General features: G+C 47.3%; 1 protein-coding gene across 1 annotated transcript in view; it reads right to left on the bottom strand.

Annotated features, from left to right (window-relative positions):
- Positions 1–1,308: 1,308 nt before the first annotated feature.
- The window catches only part of LOC142578716 (cytochrome P450 18a1-like), a 51,052-nt gene continuing 29,110 nt past the window's right edge, over positions 1,309–23,250 (bottom strand). The window contains exons 3-9 of the mRNA XM_075688218.1: positions 22,253–22,377; positions 20,810–20,916; positions 13,030–13,331; positions 11,825–11,934; positions 6,573–6,831; positions 5,527–5,717; positions 1,309–2,768 (exon numbers count right to left, since the gene is read on the bottom strand). Coding sequence (XP_075544333.1) covers positions 2,590–2,768; positions 5,527–5,717; positions 6,573–6,831; positions 11,825–11,934; positions 13,030–13,331; positions 20,810–20,916; positions 22,253–22,377 — 1,273 coding nt within the window. The 3' untranslated portion in view covers positions 1,309–2,589. The remainder of the gene's footprint in view (positions 2,769–5,526; positions 5,718–6,572; positions 6,832–11,824; positions 11,935–13,029; positions 13,332–20,809; positions 20,917–22,252; positions 22,378–23,250) is intronic.

The raw sequence follows: 23,250 nt of genomic DNA, 5'->3' as shown, positions 1-23,250 counted from the left end.
CGAGGAACGCGGTGTGACGTCATACCAAACGGCGGCGGCGGAAAGGCGCGGCGCTGCGCAGCGGCGGAAAACCTGTGGCTCGGTGCCACTAGTGGCGCATGCGCAGTAGTGACTAGGGAGCGAGAGAGAAATATCCGCGGCGAGGCGCGTGTTGTGACGTCATGTGCCTCCTCGGAGCACCACCACGGCGAAATCCCAAGTTCGCGGCCAGTAAAGCATTCGCTTTAAAGCATTTATTCGCAAACAAGTATTTACGCTACTGTTCTTAAGAACCGGCGCCGTCCCGTCATCATATGGAACTTGGCAAAGGATCTCGCGGCCAATGACAAACAGCTCTTACGAGCACAGGGCCTTGAACTCAGACTAACGTGTGCACTGAAGCTAGCACGCGTGAAAAGTATCTTTTATTATTCTATATCCAGCGTATATTTGAAGTTATGCTCGTAGGTAATTACGCCGACTCTGAGTGCAGTTATGCCATACCGAAACGTGCCAGTATTGCTCTTTATGTTCCACTGAAGAGCTAGCTTGATACCTTCGTAGAAAATTTGGATAGGGTTGGCGATCCCTACAATCGTCGCTTCCAATGAATAGCTTTAACCATGGTGGGTAATGCGCACCGTAAGGGAGCGTCATCATTAGGACACTCAGGCGTCTGCTACGTGTCATGAACTTGCTTGTCACGGAGCAAGGCATATCCTAAAGCTTGTAAGTTCGAATGGCTTTTACTGCGCAAAGAACGGAACAGGGATTTATATTAGTGGCGTCATGCCGGACTCCTAATGAAGAATGTTTTCGAAGTTGGTGCAGTCCCGTGTCAATTTCTTTAGTACGCCATTCATTACTAAATAACTTATTTATTTATTTATTTATTTATTTATTTATTTATTTATTTATTTATTTATTTATTTATTTATTTATTTATTATACTTCGTTCACATTTCGTTCACACTCGTATCTAAGTAAATGCGAACCGCGTTTCACAGCTGCAAGTGCCACGCTGTCTTCTATCTCAGGGCAGCACACAAAACATTGTGAAAAGATTAAGTAACGGAAATGCAAAGTGTGCTCAGAAACTTTAAGCTGATGCGGCTCTCTTTAAAGTGTGTTATCATAAAAACTTCGCAAGCTCACCTTTGGGTAGGTTAAACAGGGGAAATTTTATGAAACACTCAAGCCGATACTATAGTCGTGTTTTGAAGCAGGCTGTAGAACATTATCTGAAATCTACTGTCAATTTCAGCCTCGCCAAAATGCAAGGCAACCAGAAAAGCTTGTCGCGATGTTGAAGTTAAAAAAGAAGGCAACAGTTCTTACCAGTTTCCTGGCGTACAGCTTCAGGAACCATTCATTTAAGATCGCAACAGTATTGCTAGGGCTCTTTTAGATCTCGAAGTACTTTGGGCTGGGTGCTTTCAGATAAAGACAAACTAAGGAGGTCCAGACTGTGATTAATTTTCAGCAAAATGTTTGTATCAGGTGAGAAAATGTCTCTCCATAAAGGAATCCATCTTCGTTTAGTGAAATGTAGCACGGTTTCTAGAAGGAAAAAAAGTTATTTCGCTAAAGCTGGAAAAGAGTTTTTTAACGACTTGCAGATTTTACAAATTCAATGGCCTATCAAACTAAAGCTACCACGTTACACACCGCCAAATTTTTTTTTTCTGTATATATACACCACTAATACCATTGGCCCACAGGAAGATAAATTTATGTCACCCACAGTACGTTCTTGAAAAATTGCCAAACTTTGGTTTTTGAACGACTGCCTCTGACTGATCACAAAATCAGGTTTATTTTTTGCCATTTTAGCTAAGACGGTGAAGTTGAAAAATAATTTTCACAAATCTTCGAAAAATTTCTCGCAACCTAACAAAATAAGTATGTAAGTACACCATGTGCGTATTTTGTTATAAAATTCCAAGGAGGCCAAAATGGCAGTGACTGTATCACGCCATGTCGTGATACAGTCATCGCCCCATTGTTCTCATGCTGTCATCATCACGCTGTCGTCGCTATACCATTGTCTTCATTTCAGAATCACCATCGTATTGTCGTCATGCCATCGTCGTCACAGCGCCTCCGTCGTTCCATCATCGACATTTACGACATTTCTTCTTCGTCCTTCCATCGTCGTCACTGTGTCGTCATCGTACAGGTCGGCATGTCGCCATGGCTATGGCCGACCCTGGCGAGCGACTGTCATATATCAAAGAGGGCCAATCCCGCAGACAGACGCATATAGGCGAAGCAATGAAAATCATCACTGCAGAGCCTAAAAAAAGATGTCCTCGGCAATATGGTGTACTGCTACATTGCTTACATGCTAATCGCATTAACGTCGACAGTCATCGAGAAACAGGTTATGCTAGAATATGTCTTTCTATCTCGCGATTACCCAGATTGTTATCATTATCTATGTTTTCCAACAAGCCCCTAGCTATCTTACTTCCGCGGTTGATATTTTTCTTTGTGATATTTTATTGAGCTTGATTTTTTAAAATAACCTGGTTCGTGTTATTGGCTAGGTAAAGATGGCAGCTTCATATGGGTATTCTGTGCCTAGACGTACGGAGACATTGCTGTGGATCACCGAGCTACGAACTGCAGTCGTTGTGTGTGATCAATAACGGCCCCAGGTGCCATGCCAGATACGAGCGACACGGGCTTGCCTTCTTGCGGAAGTACTCGGAACTTCTGAAGCAAAGTTGTCACGTACATAAATATTTCCGTCAAGGCAAGAGTCTCACCAGGGCACGCACGCCTGCCTAGAAAAGAAGAGAGTTGGTTTTGTAACTGGAGCTTGCGGTAGTTATTTTTTTAAGTGTGAGAAAGAAAGAAAGGCCATTTGAGAGGAGTGTAGAGGTAGAAAATGCCCGTTGTTATATATAAGCTATATAGCTATATAAGCTTAAGCTTGTTACACTGGCAACGTAATTTTATTTAAGGGTTTAGTTGTGACCAGGTTCCGGCATGTAACCGAAAGACGGCGTACGCTTGCGATGCTCTTTAACTTGTGCAATATGTGAGCTTTGGCGAAGCTTAGCCCCGTCATCGGCATCGCTATAATTTCCGTACGAATACTTATAGGCCGCCAGATCATCGTTTTTCTCTTCCGCGCCAAGCCAACCCTCTCCCTGCTCTCGTTTGGCTATTGTCGTTACCGCCTATTTCAAAACACCTCTGATCAATGCTTCACTCACTGACATCACAGTTACTTCGTTCTCAGAGACCCATCGCGCTTCTTGTATATATAAGAAGCGGTTCTGAGCGAATTCTGACAGCCTCGCGAGCTATAGCAGGGGAAACGGGGTTCTCAAGGTATACAAGTACTTGGTTCGAATCCCAGGTCAATGAGTTGTGCACGATTTTCTCCATTTTATTTCTGCATTGACAGCAGAATATGTTGAGTAGAGCATCGGATAGGGACGAGCGTGTGGCCCGTATTCAACCGACATTGTCCTTCCTCCTATAGCAATCGCTTTGCATAGGGCCCCAAACGAGCAGTTTATAGGTGTTCGCTTGAAGGAAAAAATAAAGCCTGGCATGCATCAACAGAACGCAAAATAAAGGTATTGTGCTCTGGCTTTTGCAGTGAATAGACAAAAGAAAGTTCAGCGCCTTGGAGTTCCCGCAATACGCGCATACCACCACTGGCAAAATATTAATGCACTTCGGTGGAGCGTTGTTGACCATGTTTGGCGCTGTTTACAATACTTGCAATCGCGTGTGGTTCGAAAATGACATTCTTCCGATGACTGAGTTCGTATTGTAAATTCTGAATGCTATGAATTTCTCGACGAAGATGTGCCTTCTTTATGAATATACAGTATGTACAGACCAGTATTGTAAAGAAACAGCCCCTGCCCGCAAGGAATTTTGAATGTCGATAGTGCTGAATGCCCCCAAAATTGATAAACCTCAACCAAGCCGGTGAGACCTTCATTTCCCTTCGCATACCTTTCACGGCATACCAGTCACGGCGGAAGAAATTCTGCTTGAACAAAAACTATTTTAGCGTCGCACTCAAGGGAGACACTTTGGTCACAGTGGCGCTCCTACAAATTTGAAAGATAGAAGAATCCTTTTTTGTTCTTGTTTCGAAGACACGGTACGCATGGTAGACGTGCTGCATACACTATGCATAGCCATTTTTAAGTATCAGACTTTACACGGCGCCCTCACAGCTGCCGCCGTGATTTTGTTGCGTTTTGTCTTGTTTTCTTTGTAGTTGGATGACAACTGATGAACGGCGTTTGGCGGACATCACAAGGTCTCATAAATTAGTCCGGACTCACGGTAGCTTTACCGAAACCTCACTGGCGCCGACTATGATTGTTGGGTGCTTAATATGAGGATAGTGCAGTTAAAGAAAGATGCCTAGAGGATCCGAGAATATTTTCACTGTAAAGCAGCACTCACTTTGCGTAGATACATGGTTGTTAATAAACAAATTATCCGAAACTAATTGTCCCACCGTAACTAGTAGCCGCGCTGAAAAATGAACGTTAGCTGGGCTTGTGGTAGGATGACGTAATACGGCTAACAGCGCAAAATGAGACAAAAGATTAAAAGCAATGGAGAAACCGGCACTACCAACTTAGGTTCTGCAACTAAAGTTCCAAATAAAAAAATTTGCAAAAGGGAAAAAATGTTTCACGCAAAACAATAAGTACATAAGTGACAAGGAAGTTCGGACTACGCGCGGACTAACAGTGGTGCCACTGGAATAAGAGAAGGGGCAGCTGGTTGCAGAATTTATGTTAAAATTGGCCATAATGCTCCCACTGAGCCGCACCACAATTACCGAACACACAGGGTCATCTTAGCACAGTGTGCAGAAAATTTTGTAGAAAGTGGTGTTGCTTCATTTATTCCAACTCCTTTTACCATCCGCAGGAGAAGAGATTTATGAAGTATGGGCACACAAAGGTAACAGGGAGCTAACCAAAACAGTGCCCAAGACTTATATGCTTGATGCTTTCGTTATGAATGTAAAACGCTGTAACTTGGAGAGCAAATTGAAATTCTAGTGATCGCTTAAGTTAGTTACAGTATTTAAACAGTGCACGGCATAGTACTCTCTGTTCTCATTGTACAAAAACAAAGTAATGTAAACAAAGTAAACAAGTAAACAAAGTAATAACAAAGCCTATGTTTCCTGCTGTCTTAGGGACACAAATCATCGGCACATACTCAGTGTAGAGTGAAGGTGTATTTTTTTAAAAGTTCGTATGCATTTATTTGGTGGAAAAAAGCTCTGTACTAGCGTAGAGAATGCAGTTTGCCCTTCTATAAAACGACGTTCGTATGAATACCCCACCCTCGAATTCCGTATGCCCTGAAACCCATTTTCATCAGTAAGTGTTAAATTTTGCTGCATCTGCGCAATTCTCTCTCTCTCTCTCTCTCTCTCTCTCTCTCTCTCGTTCTTTTGCATAGTGAGAGCAGACAGTTTTATGTCCTGCACTGTTATCCGAATATGACATGCTGGTTCATTTTCATAAAAACTCAACGTCATCTTACCAAGGCTGAAAGGCAGGAATGCCTGTGGCTTCTGATCTATCTCAGTGCCGTCAGCATTCAGGAATCGAGCCGGATCAAACGTGTATGGCCTTCGCCAATGAGTAGAGTCGTTGTGAATGCTCCACAAGTTGGGCACCACAAAGGTACCAGCGGGAATGTGGTACCCACTCAGGATGGTGTCCCTATTTGCGCTGTGATGTAAAAGAGTAGCAAAAACAAACAATCTCAATCCAGCAATGACAGATAAAAGTCTTGGGGTAGAACATGCGTGGTGAACAGCTTATGGCCTGCTTCTCGCATACTTTTAATGTGAATATCATCCTTGATATTATCAGCCCAGATTTCCTTCCGGCTATCTAAATATCCAACTATCCCACTAAACATAATCGTCGATCCCCGAGATAGTGCAGCTAAACAATGTGGGCCGACCCCGAATTTAGTGCAGTTTAAATATGTGAGCGGGCCGCGTGGTTACGTGGCACTAGACGTGCGACACTAGACGTGTGTTACAAGCTACGCGCCGCTCTGCAATGAACGTATTTGATGCTAACTTGGGTCTCCGTGTGTGTGACACTGGGTGTTGAAGGACTTCCCGGCGGCCCCGCCAGAAGGCGCTAGCATGACAAGAAAAAAGCGCGAGGTAGGAGCCCGGCTTTGGCACATGCCTCATACGTGACGCGTTTCAGGTATTCACACACTCCGAAAATTGTCGTTCTGGTCCAATTTTTGTTCTGACTTATGTTAGTGGGAGTATTCACGCTATCCTTCCTACGACGTCATACTTGCACGCGACTTGTTGAAAGAAAGCAATCAATTTCGTGCAGAGGAACATTTAGCAATAGTTATATATACTCGCACTACAAGCAGTTATTTGTCTGCAACGGGAAGCACTTTATATTCTCTCTCTTAGGCGCCGCAGCTAGAGGTGTGGCTGCCCTTGCGCCTTCATGCCTACCTTTAACCGAAACTAAAGCTGACACCCCTTTAAAATAGATTTAGAAATGTTCTGTTCTCTATTCCCCTTGTGTAGCTGTCCGCGAACTCACACTCTGTGCACGCTGATGGGTGAGATGGTCCTCCAGCGCAGAGTCTCTAGTATGAAAGCCATTGTCAATGGCATGCGGTGCCGGCATTCCCATTGCGGCGTCCTCTCGCGGCCCACAATGGCGTCGATTTCACGTTGCAGAGTGGCCTGGTGACCATCCGGATCCGCGGCTGCGATGTACAGGCACCACAGGATGGTTCTGCGCACCGGGTTTGTCGATGCTCCATAGATGTTGGCCACATTTCCTTGAAGGTTTTGCACTGGAGTGGATTCATTCGGATTATTCGCGAAGTAGACTGGTACGTTACAAATTGTCTAACCTGATCACCTTTCAAGATAGCAGCGGCTCTGAATCTCACCTCTGAATGCTAGAATGCACCTTCCGTCCACAACTCCCCCCCCACCCTCCTTCCCCACCCCCATTCACATACTACGCCACTAGCACGGTAGCAAGAAAGGGGGCGGTGGCAGATTCTCCAATAACCTCGTCAAGCCCCCTGTTTGACATCAAGAAAGTTGCAGCTTGATCCCCTTTATTACTGGTCTTGCGGTGTGTATTTGTACGAAAAACTACAATGAAAGTTTATTTGTGTGAAAACTTAATTAATATAGTAATTCTTAATTTATAGCTTTTCTTCGCTTTTCACAACTGGAAACTTCTTCGGTAACGCGAACATTGTTTAACAGCGCGAACAAACGGACCACAAAGACAGCATGGACATGGACTGCGCCCGTCCATGTCCCATGCTGTCTTTGTGGTCCGTTTGTTCGCGCAGTTAAACAATGTTCGCTAATATCTACCAACTTGCCCAGCAGCAAGTTCTTCTAAGTTCTTCGGTAACGGCAGCGCAGATGCAGACAATGATCTCAGAAAACTTGAAAATAATTATGCATGAAATGATGACGTTAGTTACCCAAAGGTTAATGGAATTTCAACAACTATGCACGAACGACATCGAGAGACACAAGGTATTCGTGACAGAACAGCTTAAGACAGTCTCGAAGCCTGTTCCCACCAAAAAAACACGCAATTGCGATAGGAGCGGGTTCGGCAAAAGCTAAAATAAGCCATTGCGTAACAGAATCCGACGGCTCGGACACGGAAACGTCACGGGCTTAAAATAAGGGTGGGCAACATGGCTAATCACGCTAAAAAATCACAACAAATACAAAATTCAGAACAATTAGAGGTATGGCAATGGAACTGCCGCTCCTTCTCCAGGAAAGCGGCAGTGTTCCGCCAGTTTATCAAAAACTCCGCAATCGCTCCAGACGTGATATGTCTGCAGGAGGTCGGGGCCAAGCCGGCCAAACTGCAGGGATACTACACTCTGAGCGATCCTCAATATTCGGAGGTCCCCAAGCTGGTGAGCAAGTCGATAAACGCTCAATTATTAAAACTTCCGCAAACTGAGGGAGAGACTAATTCCATAGTTATCACTGTGATGCCAAAGAAACGAAGTAAGGCACACACAGTTATCACAAATCTGTACAGTCCTCCCAAAAGCAAAGGGGACGACCTACCCCACATTCTCTCAGCAACAAAAAATTTAGCGGGCCCCAGGGATAAGGCGGTGATAGTAGGTGACTTTAATGCACCCCACATACTATGGCGATACGCGAGAACGTCGCTCAAAGGGTTCCTGCTCGAGCACACCGCAACGGCCTTGGGCTTACGGGAAATCAATCAGATCGGCAAACCGACGCGCACGGGTAACAGCGTCAGCAGACACACGGTGCCCGACCGTCGTGCCTTTACAATTAACATCAGAGACGCCCAATGGGTTTCCTTTGAAGAAAACATGGGAAGCGATCACGACAAAATCCGAGTAGCGCTCTCCACACCTAACATACGGAGTACAATAGGCATGAGTAAATTAACTGACTGGCCTCGTTATAGAGAACTCCAGAGAGCGCTGGAGGAGTCGGATACAGCCCCGACCAACATGCGAGAATGTACTGAATTCCTTCGACGAGCACACGGAGACACCACTAAAGCCATTGAGCGCACAACGGAGGTCCCGGTGATAGACTCTCACCTGGTCAGCTTATGGGAAGACAGGCGGAAATTGGCCAAGGGGTGGAAAAGACAACGTCTAAATAAACACCTGAGACAACGCATCGCTCTCTTGGCAGAGCAAGCCCAAGGGGACGCCAACGAGCTCCCTAAAAACGAGTGGGCGACGCTCTGTGGAACACTTTCAGGAACTCTGAGAACGACGAGTACGTGGCGAATACTACGGAGCATGCTAGACCCGATGAGCACGCGTACTGAGAATAACAAGAAGCTCCAAATTAGAGCCGACAACTTCGAGGGCACGGACCAAGGTCTAGTCCATGCTCTTCAGAAAAAGTACATAGGACCCTCACCTGCCACGGTATTGTCGTACGCGAAGAGACAATACGCGGTGGAGGCAAACCCTAAATTAGACGAAGAAATAACGTACGTGGAAGTGTATGAGGTGGCACAATCCGCAGTTAAAAACTCGGCACCGGGCCCAGACTCGATCATAAATGCAATGATTCGAAACATGGACTCGTTAGCCCTAGCGAAAATAACAAAGATTTTCAATAGCGAGTGCTGGGCCAAGGGAGACTTGCCCCAAGAGTGGAAATTGGCTAATCATGATCCTGAAACTAAAAAAGAATCCCTCGATTGATACACTACGGCCGGTGTCGCTCACGTCCTGCCTGGGTAAGCTCTATGAAAGGGTTATCCATAGCAGATTGCAGCGATACCTGGAAGAGCGGAGCTGGTTTCCGCACTCCATGATAGGATTTCGCACGGGTTTATCTTGCCAGGACGCGTTCCTCCTACTTAGAAACATAATTCTAACTAATATACGGTACGGCGACGAGAGACTAGTCCTAGCACTAGACCTCAAAGGAGCCATCGACAACCTCTCAGGACGAAATATTGGAGGAACTCGAACTCGCGGGTTGTGGTGAGCGCAGATACAATTACTTAAGAGCGTTTCTTTCCAACCGCGAGGCGAGCATCAGTATTGGCCAAATCACTTCGGATTCATTTAAAATGCCTGACAAAGGAACACCTCAAGGAGCAATATTATCTCCTCTTCTCTTCAACATGGCGATGTTTCGCCTCGCGCGCGATCTGGATGGGATACCCGACCTAGGTTACAAGCTCTACGCGGACGACATCACGCTGTGGACGAGCAGTGTTTCACTAGGGGATAAGGAATATACGCTCCAAAGCGCACTATTAGCGGCGGAGAAATTTTCTACATGGAGTGGCCTGAAGTGCGCACCCGAAAAAACTAAGGTTATCCAGATACACGCGAAAGGCTACAAATCCAGAGGATCGATTAACATCGTGGTTGAGGGTCAATCAGTCCGAGAGGTACCCCCGATGCGAGTCCTGGGTTTGTGGCTTCAGAGCGACGGGAGAGCAGTACAGACACTCAAGAACCTCAAATCTACAGCCAACAACATAGCCCAAATGATACGTCGCGTGACGTATCGAAAAGCGGGAATGCGAGAAGAAGATACCCTAAGGCTCGTACAGGCCTTAGTGGTTAGTCGAATAACGTATGGCTTAACGTACCAAATCCTGAACAGGGAGGAGGAAAAGCAGGCTAACACAATAATCCGAAACGCTTTCAAAGCTGCTCTGGGCCTGCCTTAATGTACTTCAACGGAGCGCATGTTAGCTTTGGGAGTGCACAATACTTTCGACGAACTGAGGCAGGCCACCCTGATGCGACAGAGGGAGCGCCTCAGCTTCACAAAAACTGGTAGGGCAATATTGGCTAGACTCAATATCCCAGCATACCCCATTTATCTCACAGAGCAGGCCGTACTTCTCCCTCCTTCGGTGAGATCCAAAATTACAGTAGCCCCAATTCCAAAGAATGTGCATCCCGAGTACAACAAAGAAAGGTGCAAAGCACGCGCACAACACATTCAATCAGCGTACTCTAATAACCATAGGTACAACATGTACTACACGGACGCGGCTCTGTATGCAGAAGCGACCGGGCAGCGCTACCAAAGGAGGTACGCCCTAGCAGTCGTGAGCGCGATCAGCCAACAGCAAATTACCGCGTTGGCCACGGCGGGATCTCCCACCTCGGCTGAAATATTAGCAGTGGCGTTCGAACTCGCTCACGCGGAGCGTTCGCAAAGGGACTCGGTCATGGTCACGGACTCCCAGGAGACATGTCGCATGTTTCTCAAGGGCCACGTGACTGCGGTTAGCCTCACCCTAATCCCAAATACTTCAACCACCATCATCGCCTGCTCTGGTGCCCGTGCCACGCGGGGGTGCAAGAGAACGAAAAGGCTAACGCGTTAGCTCGAGGGTTCACTAACCGAGCGACGGCGTCCCCTTCTAACCCCAATCACGCGCACTATCGCTCACAAAATTTCACCAATTTAAATTTCAAAGACATCCTTGCTCATCAGCGCGGAGTCCGCAGTAAATGCCCGCCGCCTCACCCACAACTTAACGGGGAAGAGGGCGCCGATTGGCGTAAAATACAGACCGGGGTATTCCTCCATTTGAAACTGCTAAACACCCTGTATCCGACTCGTTATAGGGCCAACTGTCCTTGGTGCGGTGGCATACCTACCCTAATACATATTACCTGGGAGTGCACTAAGCACAGCACCCTCATAGGCCAAATACCAGTAACACAATGGAGCAGTGGGAGGCACAGCTCGCCCGCTCCGATCTGGCAGGACAAAAGTCCTTAATTAGCCTGGTCAGGCAGGTGGCAGAGGCCAGTGGGGCCCTGGACTGAGAGCCTCCGACAACCCCTCCTTCAAATCTTTTCCATTGCAATAAACTTCCTAGCTATCTTCGGTTGTTACGAGAAACGTTACTACAAGCAATGTGTTGAGTTTCGAGGCCTTAAATCAAAATTTCGAGTGACCAAACTCGGCGCACTTTATATGATGCGCTGGTAATTACACAAGTTAAAGATTCTTTCCGAATGTTACATAACGGAATGCCCCCCCCCCCTCCCGACTTCGGGATTATTTCGTTTCCCAATCCAGCCCTCGGCACATTAGCGTATTTTACTTGAACCTTCTAGATAATGTATATCGCTAATTTGGCGACGGACTAATGCAGCTTCCGTGAAATTCTTAACTAGACAACTTATGGGGACCAGTGCCACATGGTGCTTTCAGTAATTCCTGGAAGCACACTGAAAGTGCGCCAATGAATAGCGATAGTTGAACAGTGAATCGTTTCTTGCACTTAACAGGAGCGACTATAATGTTCCTCACGAGTGTAACGGTGATCAGTGCTTTCTCCTTGAATCTTCTTTAAGTATCCATCAATGAAGTCCACATCGAGGTGTTTGTTTAATTTTCTCTCCCGCTTTGTTACTTCATCCCTGTAAAAAAGAAATCCAGAATATGCTACTTTATAATAATATTTGGGGTTTTACGTGCCAAAACCACTTTCTGATTATGAGGCACGCCGTAGTGGAGGACTCCGGAAATTTTGACCACCTGGGGTTCTTTAACGTGCACCTAAATCTAAGCACACGGGTGTTTTCGCATTTCGCCCCCATCGAAATGCGGCCGCCGTGGCCGGGATTCGATCCCGCGACCTCGTGCTCAGCAGCCCAACACCATAGCCACTGAGCAACCACGGCGGGTAATATGCTACTTTATGAAGATATATATATATATATATACGGACACCTTCATGCACGCGAAGTTACCGCGCGACTGCCGTTCGAGGCACTTTGCGCGAACGAAAAAACCAGTCAAAAACACAAAGGACAAGAGGAGAGGTCCACACCACAACGACTGGACTATCAACTGAGGTTTATTAGAATCGGTGTAGTCCCAGCAAGGCCAGCAGAGCATGCGCAACTGCATCATCGCTAATCACATAGCATGAAAAGACAAGAAACGCTTCTATCTTGACCGCCCTAGAAATTCAAATTCAAAAGTAAGCGCACCTCGCTGCGCTTACTTGAAAAAGAATTTGAATTTCTAGGTCGTTTGAGCTTGAGTATATAGCTTGAGTATCTCCAAGCGATGGCAAAGAGCTTTGTTCTGTCCAGCTACGTGTCAGTTGCACATTCTTAAACTCTGGCTAAAGTTTGCTGCGACACCCTGTATATCTTACTCTTTTACGCGATCCTTATTTGTGCGTTTCTTTACGCGCGTTTTGTATACTTACAAAACGAACGCACTATCCCGAACCAAAGTTTTATTGCAACATATCTGTACCGTTCTTTGTATTGGTCTCTACAACTATTCTTTTTTTGTCCAAGAGACGAGTTGTTTCACCTTTCCCATGTCCAAACCAGCCGGTATAAATAAACAATGTGCAGGGTAGCCAACTGTAACTACCTCTGGCTAACCTTTCTGCCTTTCTATGCATCCTCTCTCTCTCTCTCTCACGCTCTCTCTCTCCCTCCCTCCCTCACTATAACGAGGCAATTATACTAAATGTATAGCAACAAAACACTCACTTCACAAGCTGTGCCATCTCCTTCATTACGCACTTCATAGTGTGAACTCTTGTCTTGGGGATTGTAGCTAGCAAAGCGCGAATCCCTGGAAAGAAGTCCATGAATGAGAAGAAGCTTTCGCTATGCATGAGTTTGGTGGATAGCCGCTCGAGAAAATGACCACCGGGTTCTTCAGAGTGAAAGCGCTGTCCGAACATCAGTGCCGAAATCACGTTGGCCAAGCTTGACCCAAGATGTAGGGCCACCATAGTAGGCTGTCCCTTTTGGGAGGAGAGAAGATCGACCAGATGTAGCACTTCCGCCTGTAATCATGTCAAAAGAGAAAAAGGTCAAAATTTGTTTAGACGAAGCTTAAACGGTCACTTAAGCATTCTTTCCTGCGCCTAATTGGCAACCGTTTCAGTTGTTCGTAGTCTTCCCACGCGTTTTTTCTTACCATTTGCTTAGGCAATGTATATAAAAGCAGTAGTGGGTGTACTGAACAGTTCCGAGAGTAATGTCTGTTCGTAGCCGAGAAGGCAGGTGACGCAGAGTAGGAACAGCTGGTTGCCCTAACGGTGCACACTCGTGCTAAGCACTGGCGCTCCGGCTGGCCGACTGGTTGCATAGCAGGCACGGAAAAGACAATCTGGCTGGCCTTGTTCTTGTGCTCTTCTTCTTTATTACAATTACCCCTGGTGCAAAAGCTGAGCCATCCTGGCGACTTACGACGCGGAGACGAGCGGGTCATAGAAATGTTTCAGGCGGCGAACGTGAACAACATCCCGTCCACGGCGGCGCTTGTCGGATGTTGATGTAAGCGGCTCTATCACATAGTTGAGTGGAGAGGTGCGTTCGACGATGCGGTATGGTCCATGATACTGCGAGAGAAGTTTTGTCGAAAGTCCAGGCGTGGTAGAAAGCACGGACAACAAGACAAGTGTGCCGGGAGCGAAGTTGGATTCGTAGCGTCGCCATCACGATTGGCTTTTTGTCGTTGTTGGTCGGCGGAGGTGAACTTTCGGGCTAATTGACGGCATTCCTCGGCGTATCGGGCGACGGCTGAAACGGGAGCACACTCTGACGTGTCTGGTGTATAAGGCAAAACCGTATCGATGGTATGCGAAGGATCGCGACCGTAGAGAAGAAAGTATGGAGAAAATCCCGTAGTACTTTGTGTAGCCGTATTATATGCGTACCTGACAAATGGGAGGATGATATCCTAGTTTGTATGCTCCGATGAAACGTACATGGCGAGCATATCACCAAGAGTGCGATTGAAACGCTCTGTAAGTCTATTAGTTTGAGGATGGTACGCCGTGGTGGTCCGGTGAACTATGCGGCATTGAGCAAGCAGAGCTTCAACCACCTGCGACAGAAACACACGGCCTCTATCACTCAGCAGCTCCCGAGGTGGACCATGAAGAATGAAACGATGGAGCAGAAAGGATGCAACGTGACTGGTGGTCGCTGCAGGTAGAGCAGCAGTTTCAGCATAGCATGTAAGGTGATCAACTGCGACAATAATCCATCGTTTTCCAGCGGGTGTTAGCGGTAGCGGCCCGTGCAGGTCAATTCTCACACGGTCGAAGGCACGAGCAGGGCACGGAAGCGGCTGTAATAAACCGTGGACCGTATGAGGCGGAGATTTGCTGCGTTGGCATTGCGGGCACGAGCGGACAAACTTTGGGACAAAAGTAAACATACTTCGCCAGTAGTAACGTTGCCGCAGGCGCTCATACGTCTTCAAAACGCCTGCGTGTGCACATTGTGGGTCAGTATGGAAAGACGCGCACATGTCGGAACGCAAAGTCCTAGGAATAACCAGGAGCCACTTGCGACCCTCGGGCTCGTAGTTGCGTCGATACAAGAGGTTATCCAGGACAGCGAAATGGACAGCCTGGCGACGCAGGCAGCGGGAGATCGGAGACGCAGGCGAACCAGAAAGGAGATCTATAAGAGAGGCAACTCAAGGATCCTTGCGCTGTTCTGATGCGAAGGTGTCGATGTCGACCGAGGATACCGCCTTAATGGTGGAGAGGGAGGCCGTGTCGGCTGGCAGCGGAAAGCAGGACAGAGCGTCAGCGTCAGTGTGCTTGAGACCTGAGTGGTATAAGACGTGTATGTCGTATTCTTAAATGCGCAGAGCCCAGCGGGCAAGGCGTCCAGACGGGTCTTTTAAAGAGGATAACCAACAAAGGGCGTGATGGTCAGTAACCACATTGAAAGGCCTGCAGTATAAATAAGGGCGAACCTTCCCGAGTGCCCAAACGATGGCCAGGCATTCTTTTTCTGTGACGCTGTAATTGCGTTCCGCTTTGGTCAGCGTACGACTGGCGTAAGCAATGACGTATCGGAGTAGCCAGACTTGCGTTGCGCAAGGACAGCGCCAAGGCCAATACCACTGGCATTGGTATGCACTTCAGTTGGGGCGGTGGGGTCGTAGTGCCGCAGTATAGGCGGAGACGTCAGGAGACGGCGTAAGGTCACGAACGCGGTGTCGCATGCAGGAGATCAGGAGGATAGGTCGTTGGCGCCACTTAAGAGTTGTGTCAGAGGTGATAATATCGAGGCAAAATTGCGAACAAAGCGTCTGAAGTAAGAACAGAGGGCGATGAAGACGCGGAGTTCTTTGAGTGTCTTAGGTTTCGGAAATTCTGCCACAGCGCGAAGTTTTGATGGGTCGGGGCAAATGCCGTCTTGGGATACGACGTGACCTAGAATCATGAGCTTGCGCGTGGCGAACTGGCACTTCTTCAGGTTCAGTTGCACGCCTGCGTCGGTCAAGGACGTCAACACTTGCCTAAGGTGAAGAAGATGCGTGCTGAAATCAGAGGTGAACACAACGATGTCGTCGAGGTAGCACAAACACGTGCTCCATTTTGGGCCCCGCAAAATATTGTCCATCATTCGTTCAAACGTAGCAGGCGCATTGCATAGGCCAAATGGCATCACATTATATTCGTATAAACCATCTGGAGTAACGAATGCAGTTTTAGGGCGATCAACTGCTGACATCGGGACCTGCCAGTAGCCCGAGCGTAAATCCAACGAAGAGAACAATTTAGCACCTTGCAAGCTGTCCAGAGCATCGTCAATGCGCGGTAGAGGGTAGACGTCCTTTCGCGTTATCTTATTAAGACAACGGTAATCGACGCAGAACCAAATGGAACCTTCTGTTTTTCTGACGAGAACCACCGGTGATGCCCACGGGCTATTGGAAGGTCGAATGACGCCGCGCTGAAGCATGTCGTCCACGTGCTCAGTGATCACCTCACGCTCCTTGGCGGATACGCAGTACGGGCGCTACCGCAATAGCGCGTTGTAGCCAGTGTCGATGTGGTGTCGATGAGCCACTGTCGATGTGGCCAGTGGCTGACGGTTGACGTGCGACCCAGAGTAGGCTGAGCGACATCAAAAGAAGAGCGGAACTGGGCAAGCAGGTGAAGAAGCTGGGAGCGCTGCTCGGAAGTAAGGTCATCGGCAATGAAAGGTGTGAATAGGTCAGGTGATGGCGGAGCAGAAGGGGAAAGTGCACAGAAGTCAGTGAGCTCTGCATACGAAGCATCCGGCACGTCGGTTATAAACATGTCATTAAGAGGCTAAACATGGCCAAGTGCTTCGCCGCAAAGAGCCATCAGGGCTGTAGGAAGCGGATTGCAGACGATGGTGCTGAAACCGGCTGAAATGTCAAGCGTGGCGAAAGGGAGGGGAACGCCTCTGCGGGTCATGAAGAGTTCCGAAAGAGCGAAGAGGACAGCGCCTTCAGAGACAGCGCCACAGAAGACGGGAACAACGGCAGACGGGTACGGCGGTATGGCGATGTCTTCTCGAAGAACTAGCTTAGCGTAAAACCCCTGCATCCACGCGCCACCGCCGCTTTCTTAAGTAGCGACAACCTTTGTTGTGCGCCGCCGTTTCCCCTCACACCAAATCCGGTTCCGGTATTTCCGGTTCCGGCATGTCCGGTTTAAAAATTTCCGGTTCCGGCGTTTCCGCTTCCTGGAGTTTCGCTGCGGGAATTTCCGCTTTGACTGCTGTTAGACGATGGTGAGACGCCCGCGCGTGCTTAGCAGAGCTGCGGCAGTCACCATAAGAAGAATGCAAAGGGGACAAGCTGTTGTATTCCGCTGAAGTAGTAGTTCGCGGTCACTGTTTTCCAAATGCACGAAAAACGGCAGTGGTCTCCAAGCGGCCAGGCACTACATTCCACTGTACGTTGTCGCTCGTGCCACAACCGGTCGCAGGTTGACGCAAAGCAGCGAACACAAGCAGATCGCTGGTTACAATAGGCGGTGGTTCTTGGATGGAATCGCATTCATAGTTTCAACCGCAGCTGGTGCAATTAAAGCCTCTCCAGCGACGCGAAATTAAACAACGCTAAAAAACAAAACGTCACTTCCACTCGGAACAGGAAGCTGCAGCTACGTAAGTTCCGCTTGGCGCCGGAAGCTAAGAGGGTGAGTGGGAGAGGAGCGTGGAGGAGGAGGGCAAGTTGACGGTACTTAACCTGGTCGGCGCAAACGTGTATGGAGGGGCTTTAGCTTAGCGGGAACAGAAGTGGCGCCGACAGGGGACACGTCACACAGAGGCGATAATTCGACTTCAGCACGTGCACAATTGATGACGGCGTTATTTCGCGAAAGAAAGTCCCACCAAAGTATCGCGTCGTGAGAACAGGACTGCAGAACCACAAACCCCACAATATAGAGAACGCCCTGAATAACAACTCTAGCTGTGCATGCTGCTGAAGGCTGAACTGGCTGGGCGCTTGCTGTGCGAAGAGAAAGCCAAGAAAGTGGCGTCGTAACTTTTCGTAAAGCGCGAGAGAGGCGTTTGTTTAGGACAGACACGGCTGCTCCAGTATCAATTAGCGCAACGGTAGGGACGCCGTCAACAGTAAGGTCGACAACGTTCGAAGACGACAATAGAGGACTTGTACAGGTCGATGGCAACGCAGTTCGTGCCTCCTGAACTACGGCGCTTAGTTTTCTTCTTGCGTGGGTGAAGGGCGCCGACGCAGGGGGACAACGAGCGGCGACGCGGCGAAGGTGAACGACGTGAAAGGACCGGGCGCTCGGCTGGTGGCCTGTTCGACTGCCGACTAAAATAAGTGTCGTGGAAAGGCTGCACGTCGGCGTAGGGAGGCGACTGCACAAAACTCATCAGAGTGCAGCATGCGGTAGCGGCAGAGTCGTGCAATATGGCCGGGAATATTGCAGGCATAACATAGGGGCCTGTTGTCTTGCGTGCGCCAAGGATTAGTAAAGGCAGGAGCAGGTCGATGGATGGGCTGACGAACGGGTGGTAGCGGCCGAGGATGTAGTGCAACGAGTGGTTGACGAGGAGGCTGCATGGCGACGGATGCGTAAGTAAGTGGCGCGGCGACAGGGTACTGCTGATGCTGCATTGGTAGAGCCTCAGCAACTTGGTCTTCAATAACCCGCTGGAGCGTAGGAGTGAGCTGTGTAGGAGGCTGTTGCGGCAGTGGCTGCTGTTGGGGTAGCTCAGCGAAGGGTAGCAGAGAAAGCTGACATGCAACTTCCTCCCGCACGAAAGCTTGGATTTGTGTGAGCAAGGGGGAGCGATTAGAGAAGCCTGTCATGGAAGAGAGGGCCTCGTCAGCCACTGAGGGGCGCCTGGTCAACTCGCGCTGCCTCCGCAACTCGTCATAGCTTTGGCACAACTTTATGAGCTCTGCTACGGTGCACAACTCTTGGCGATTAACATTTGGAAAATGTCATCGGCGATGCCCTTCAATATGTGCTTCAATTTGTCATTTTCGGGCATAGAAGCATCCACACGTTTGCATAGGTCGAGAACCTATTCGATATAACCGGTGGATGTTTCACCGGGTTGTTGCGCTTGCTCTCGTAACCGCTGCTCGGCGTGCAACTCGTGGACGGCAGGGCGACCAAAAACTGCTGCGAAACAGGTCTTGAAGGTGGACCAGGACTGAAAGTCAGCCTCGTGATTTTTAAACCACAGGTGAGTCACTCCCGCGAGGCAGAATATGACGGCATTTAACTTGGCGGTATCGTCCCATCGATTGTGCAAGCTCACCCGTTCGTACGTAGACAACCAGTCATTGACGTCCTGTTCATCCGTACCGCTGAAAACCGCTGAATGGCGTTGCAGGATAGCGCCAGAGCAGGCAACTGGGGGTGGCGGCGACGTCGGCTGGGGAGAGTCAGGCATGAAGGGAGGCAGAGTCCGAGACCGGAGTTCCAGGGTGTAGATGTTCTTGAATACCCCGCACCTTCCACCAATTGTAATGGGTGTACTGAACAGTTCCGAGAGTAATGTCTGTTCGTAGCCGAGAACGCAGGTGACGCAGCGCAGGAACAGCTGGTTGCCCGAACGGCTCACACTCGTGCTAAGCACTGGCGATCCGGCTGGTCCACTGGCTGCACTGCAGGCATGGAAGAGACGATCTGGCTGGCCTTGTTCTTGTGCTCTTCTTCTTCATTACAAAGCAATTTTCTGTTGCCTCCACAGTGTCTGAGAAATGAGAATGATCGCAGCTGCTCTCAGAGAAAGGGGCACAAAAATAGTGTACATGTGGCAGATTACGGTGAAAACTTGTGAATCGAAAGGCAAAGACCACAATAAAGAAAAGAAGGCGCTTACGATGAATTTCTTGTATTGGTAGGAAGTAAGCTCTCCTCAGTGTAAAGTGCCTGTTCTTGTTCAGAAAGAGAACATTTCAAATCCGAATGGGAATAGGGGAATGCTATATTGTGCAAAACCTAAAAAAGCCAGAAATCATGTCCAAGCTAACCATATTTACAATTCAACTAAGTGAATAAAAATGTTTGAGCATTTAGCTCTCTCAACCGGTAATCTTGATTGAACGAAAGCAACCAGAATGAATTTACAATTGTCACAATTGTCACAATGATAAGTGGTACTTCAAAAAAAGAAAAGCATCTCCCCCTCATTGTACTTAGCATTGCTGCTTTTCCTTCTTTCGTTTCTTCCTTCTTTTTTTCTTGACTCTTTCTTTCTTTATCTCTTTTGCACTCACATGCCTTGTCCCTTAAAGGTCATGTTGATCTCTCTTGGTTGAATTCTAATACAACGAAGGCTACGCTGTTCCGGAACCACGTGGAACCAGGCCGAAGTCAAACATAGAATTCCTTACTAGATACCTAACCGAAATGGTAACTGTGTTTTTGCCTAGTGATGTTTCCACAGTTTATTTTTTTATATGTCCTCAGGTTATCAACGTGATGTGTGTCCTGAAGAAAGTTTAGCCACACGTCTACATGGCATTCATTTAAACGTTGCCTACCCAATCTATGGTTTACAACCTACAATTGACGCGATCGACGCAGTGTAGCAGGTGTAATGTGTGCAATGACCTATGTCGAGTGTGTTGCACCTGAACGTGCTTTCCGACCCCAAAAGAACAGTTCTCAAACCTGCTTGAAGTTTACGTGGCAGCTCCTTCGACATGCAACACATTCTTAGACTTTGGAGCAGCTTTGCGAATGCTTTGCGTGCAGCAGAGGCGTCGTTAGTCCTGTCAGAGACTGGACTGAACCACACGCTTTAGCTGCTTGTTACCGTGTGCGCTTGTGCTTGTTGTTTTGTTTTGTTTCGTTTTGTTTCGTTTGTCGCGCATGTTGTTTAATGTGCATTGTGCGTGATTGGATCGTTGCATGCGTCACCTTTGTCATCAGGAAGCATGCTAGGCGTATGGCCAGGCAAACATCTCTAGCACCCATTAACGAATATATATCTCGCCTTATAGCCACTATGTCGGAACATTTTTCTGCCGTATTCGACATCGACTTACCTGAATATGTTTCTCCATAGGTCTCCTAGCAAAGCCAAGGTTTCGTAATGCATGAAAGCAATATCTCCGATTCACTTGCCATTGCTCTCCGTTCATTGCTAAGATGCCTGTATCAAGAAAATTCAAGAACTCCACCGTCAGATCAACATGCGCACGGTAGGTTAATATCCATTGCCAAAAGCAGCAACAGCTCAAGCACAAATAAAACATTCACATCCGTCATTGCTGGCTCTCCAAAGCGCCATCCTAGAAAGCCATCTTGGATTTATTACAATTTCCAAACAACTTCTTTTCTGTTTCGTTCGTACGTTCCTTGCTTACGGTACGGAATGCGTGTCTTTGCTGTCGAATATTTATATGGTTGTTTTATTTCGTTCCCTATTTTGTTCGAATTGATCACCACCAGAGTTATGATACATGAGATCAAAAGAAATTATATTTAAATAATCTGATCGCGGTACCACAAAGGGACCACTGCACTCGCCATTCATATTCCCATGATGTCATTATGGGATTATTAGTATGCTATCTTGATTCTTTTACTCATCAAAGTGCGCGCACCAACTTAGTCTCACAGCGGCACTCTTAAATACATGCATTTTACTATACTTTCCTTGCAATTATATCTTTATCCTTCCTTCTTATCTGTTCTTCTTCCTTCGCCCTCCACAAGTGTAGGATAGCCAACCAGGCATGTCTTTGGTTAACTTCCCGGCATTTCCCTCTCCGTTTCTCTCTCTCTCTCCTCTCGTTTTTAAAGGTTACAATTCGAATGCAGCTGCGCTGAATGCGTGTGCTGAAGCATCGAACATCGCATCGAGCATCGCATCAAGCATCGTGATATCGGGTCTAAAATCTCCGATATCATGAGCGAGGGCTAGAAGGGCCATTCCCTGGCCATTTCTACCATTTCGCATGGAATGTGACCACGCTCCGATGATGGCTTTAGAGGAGCGCTCCGCAGAGGTGAAGTTTTAGGATGAGCTCCTTTGATCCACTTGGATCAGCTTTTCTGTACTCCACTGCTAGGAAAGTATGTATTCTTTATTAAGCGAACATGAGACGCAATGCTTTACTGATAAATTGAGACTAAAGCTCTTCGAATATTTGTCGACGAGACTTGCAACCTTGCACCATATCCGCCAAACAAACATACATTGTCCACCGCACTCCAGTGTGAAATAGCTCCCAATCGACCAGTGAACTGGATCCTTAATTTCTTAGTCTTTAATGCAAAGTTAATCCAATGTTGTCTGCGGGGGTTGGTTCTCATAGTTTTGGATAAGCAAGCCCGCCGTAAGACGCCGTTCCGCGCTGAAATGCAATGTTATCAGAATGCGATTACTGGCTTCAGACACACGAAACGCAACTTTTTAACTAGAAGCGGCGCCAGCGTACGGGCAACTGTGGTTTAAATTGCATTAAATTGATCGAACATCTCACCAATGAATCCAAGTTCTCTGAAGATGAAATTGTCGGGGCGATAGAGCACGTCAGGATTTGCAAGCGCGTCCCGTATCGAAGGAAGGTCGTTAAGCACAACCACGTCCTTGAATCCGAGCCTGAGCCTGCGAACACCTAAATGTCAGCGCTGCTAATCAAACAGAGCACCTTGTGTAATGAAATGAAGCTTCATGATAGATTTACTGCTCGTTAAATTGTGGCATCCTTGGGGAAAAAGTTGTGCTTGTATTCTTAAATGGCGTCTTCATTCAGAAGTAAAGAAAACATAAAAAGAAACGTTATTGCTAAAGAACGTTTACTGTCCTACGTCTTCAATAGAAGCAGATAGTTTATGATATAACCTAGGAAAATTGAACTGCATTTCATAGCTTATATAGCTTCTCATTTTCATTTTTTGCTTTATATCTGTAATGCAATACACGACACTGACACGGCAATATGCTCACGCAAGCGAAAATAAAATCACTGTACAAATGAGCACAGAGTAAATTTATTCAAACGAAAATCATGTCTATGCAAGGGATTCGTTTGCATCTTAACATATTAACAGTGCCGACAATAATTGCAAAGTACGATGAATCGTCGAACACAGTGTTAGACTCAGTCATTGCTGTTTATTTATTTATTTATTTATTTATTTATTTATTTATTTATTTATACTGTCAGTCCAAGGAAGGACCATTACAGGAGTGGATAGAAATACAACAAAAAAGATACAAAATATCGGTACATGTAGAACAAAAACAATACAATAGCAGTATCTGTAAAAAGTGACATGCGGTGATCAAAGACAAAACACTCGCAGTATGTGCATCAGAAACAGATTCTATGATGCATTCATATCCGGAAAAATAGGATTCTCCAAACCAGCAGTAAAAGCACTGACAGAGGAACATGTGACAAGTGGATTGGGTAATTCATTCCATTCTCTGATTGCGCTAGGAAAGAAACTATACTTGAATATATCATTCCGTGTA

This window comes from Dermacentor variabilis, chromosome 4 (genome assembly GCF_050947875.1).
Source record: "Dermacentor variabilis isolate Ectoservices chromosome 4, ASM5094787v1, whole genome shotgun sequence".
Lineage (NCBI taxonomy): Eukaryota > Metazoa > Arthropoda > Arachnida > Ixodida > Ixodidae > Dermacentor > Dermacentor variabilis.
Note: the sequence above shows the minus strand (reverse complement) of the source record. Positions and strands in the feature narration are given on the sequence as shown.